Here is a 1,530-nt window from a genome sequence, read left to right as displayed (position 1 = left end):
CTATACTATATATCGAAGATGCCGAATATACCAATCGTGCACTATAATTTAGCTTAAAGAATTTATTATTATTTATTTCCGCAGCGGAGGGATTCACAGGCGACAAAGTGATCGTATTACCGAAAGCAACAATGTCAAAAGAAAAACAAAAGCAGGTGTTTGGTAAGTAAGTAGGCACCACGCGCCTGATAAGAAGCGTTGCGAATAAGCTCACGTTCAAATTGTCGAGCCTCTGACCTTAGACGCGCTCGTTTCTCTGACATACAAACACATATAATACTTATGTACATATACATATTTAATGAATATAAGCACGTGGCGTTCGTAACGAGGCAATAACTTTTATGAGGCCATCAAATATGTTTCTTACTCATCCAATTCACGCGCTCGCCCTACGGGTTTTCAGACGGTAATTGACGCCATGCCGCCGCTATACAAATAAACCTACATACAGTGAATATGTGAGACCATGCAATTGCGCTAGTTGCGCGTGTCCGTCTTGAGTGTGACAGTGCAGAAATTGGCTTTCAAAAATGCACGCGAAATGTTGGAGTGCTGCGTTTGGTGGGTACGTTAGAAAAAGAAGAAGACAGTTTCCGGATTTGCTACACACATTTATTTACATTTGCGTTTATCTACAATCAGCATTTCCAGGTGTAAGTTTCCGTGGTTAGCGCCCACCTGCACCGGCGCCACCCTTACCGCCGGCACCAGCACCGAAACTGAAACCCGCACCGAAACCAGCGCCACCTTCGCCATCGGCACCACCGCCTGCGCCGCCTTTCGCACCCGCGCCTATGCTCATGCCAGCGCTCGCCCCGGCGCCGGCCTCACCACCAGCACCGCCGCCGCCACCACCTTGGGCATTTGCACAGCTGATCGCCTAGGAAGTTGAATAAAATATGAAATAGTTTTATTGTTCTTTATGAATTTTTATGATGGCCTACTGACAAGCAGTAGTTTAGGTTTTCTTCAATTTGATTTGATGATAGTATAGGTATTCTCAAGTTATTTAGCTGAAATTCGTTATTTATCTTTTAAATTTTGGTTAGTATTTCGAAATAAAAGTTACTTAGCAGCAAATTGCGTATGTCGCTTGCCCTTGATCTTTTAATTTACATGGATCTTGAGATGTGTCTGTGGGTTAAGTTCAATAAAAAAAAAGAGCAGCTGCCTTTAACGAATTTCAATATAGTAGAATTTATATACATATTTCCAATACTTTGTCGCGCTTAATGACTTTTAGTGCATCCGCTTCGATTAGTCAAAAGTATAGTATTATAAAAAGTATGCGTAGAAAACTTCTAAAGTAAAATATAGTAAGTATTTCAAATTTCCCAATAATCCAAACAAAAATTCTCAAAACTAATAGAAATTTTTAAAAAATTTAATTGAATTTTTTGTGGAAGTTGATTGCAATTTGTTTGGAAAATATCTAGTTCATTTTTGGAAAATATTTTAAAAACGTTTTTGTAAAGTATTCTAATTTTTCCCAAAAAAAATTTACATTTTTATTTTTATAATTTCTCA

General features: G+C 38.6%; 1 protein-coding gene across 1 annotated transcript in view; it reads right to left on the bottom strand.

Annotated features, from left to right (window-relative positions):
• Positions 1–611: 611 nt before the first annotated feature.
• LOC108976796 (glycine-rich protein 5-like) overlaps positions 612–1,530 on the bottom strand; it is a 2,926-nt gene continuing 2,007 nt past the window's right edge. The window contains exon 2 of the mRNA XM_018946135.1: positions 612–883. Coding sequence (XP_018801680.1) covers positions 671–883 — 213 coding nt within the window. The 3' untranslated portion in view covers positions 612–670. The remainder of the gene's footprint in view (positions 884–1,530) is intronic.

This window comes from Bactrocera latifrons, unplaced genomic scaffold (assembly GCF_001853355.1).
Source record: "Bactrocera latifrons isolate USDA-ARS-PBARC rearing strain unplaced genomic scaffold, ASM185335v1 scaffold_8, whole genome shotgun sequence".
NCBI lineage: Eukaryota > Metazoa > Arthropoda > Insecta > Diptera > Tephritidae > Bactrocera > Bactrocera latifrons.
The sequence above is the reverse complement of the archived record's forward strand: the minus strand, read 5'-3'. Positions and strand labels throughout refer to the sequence as shown.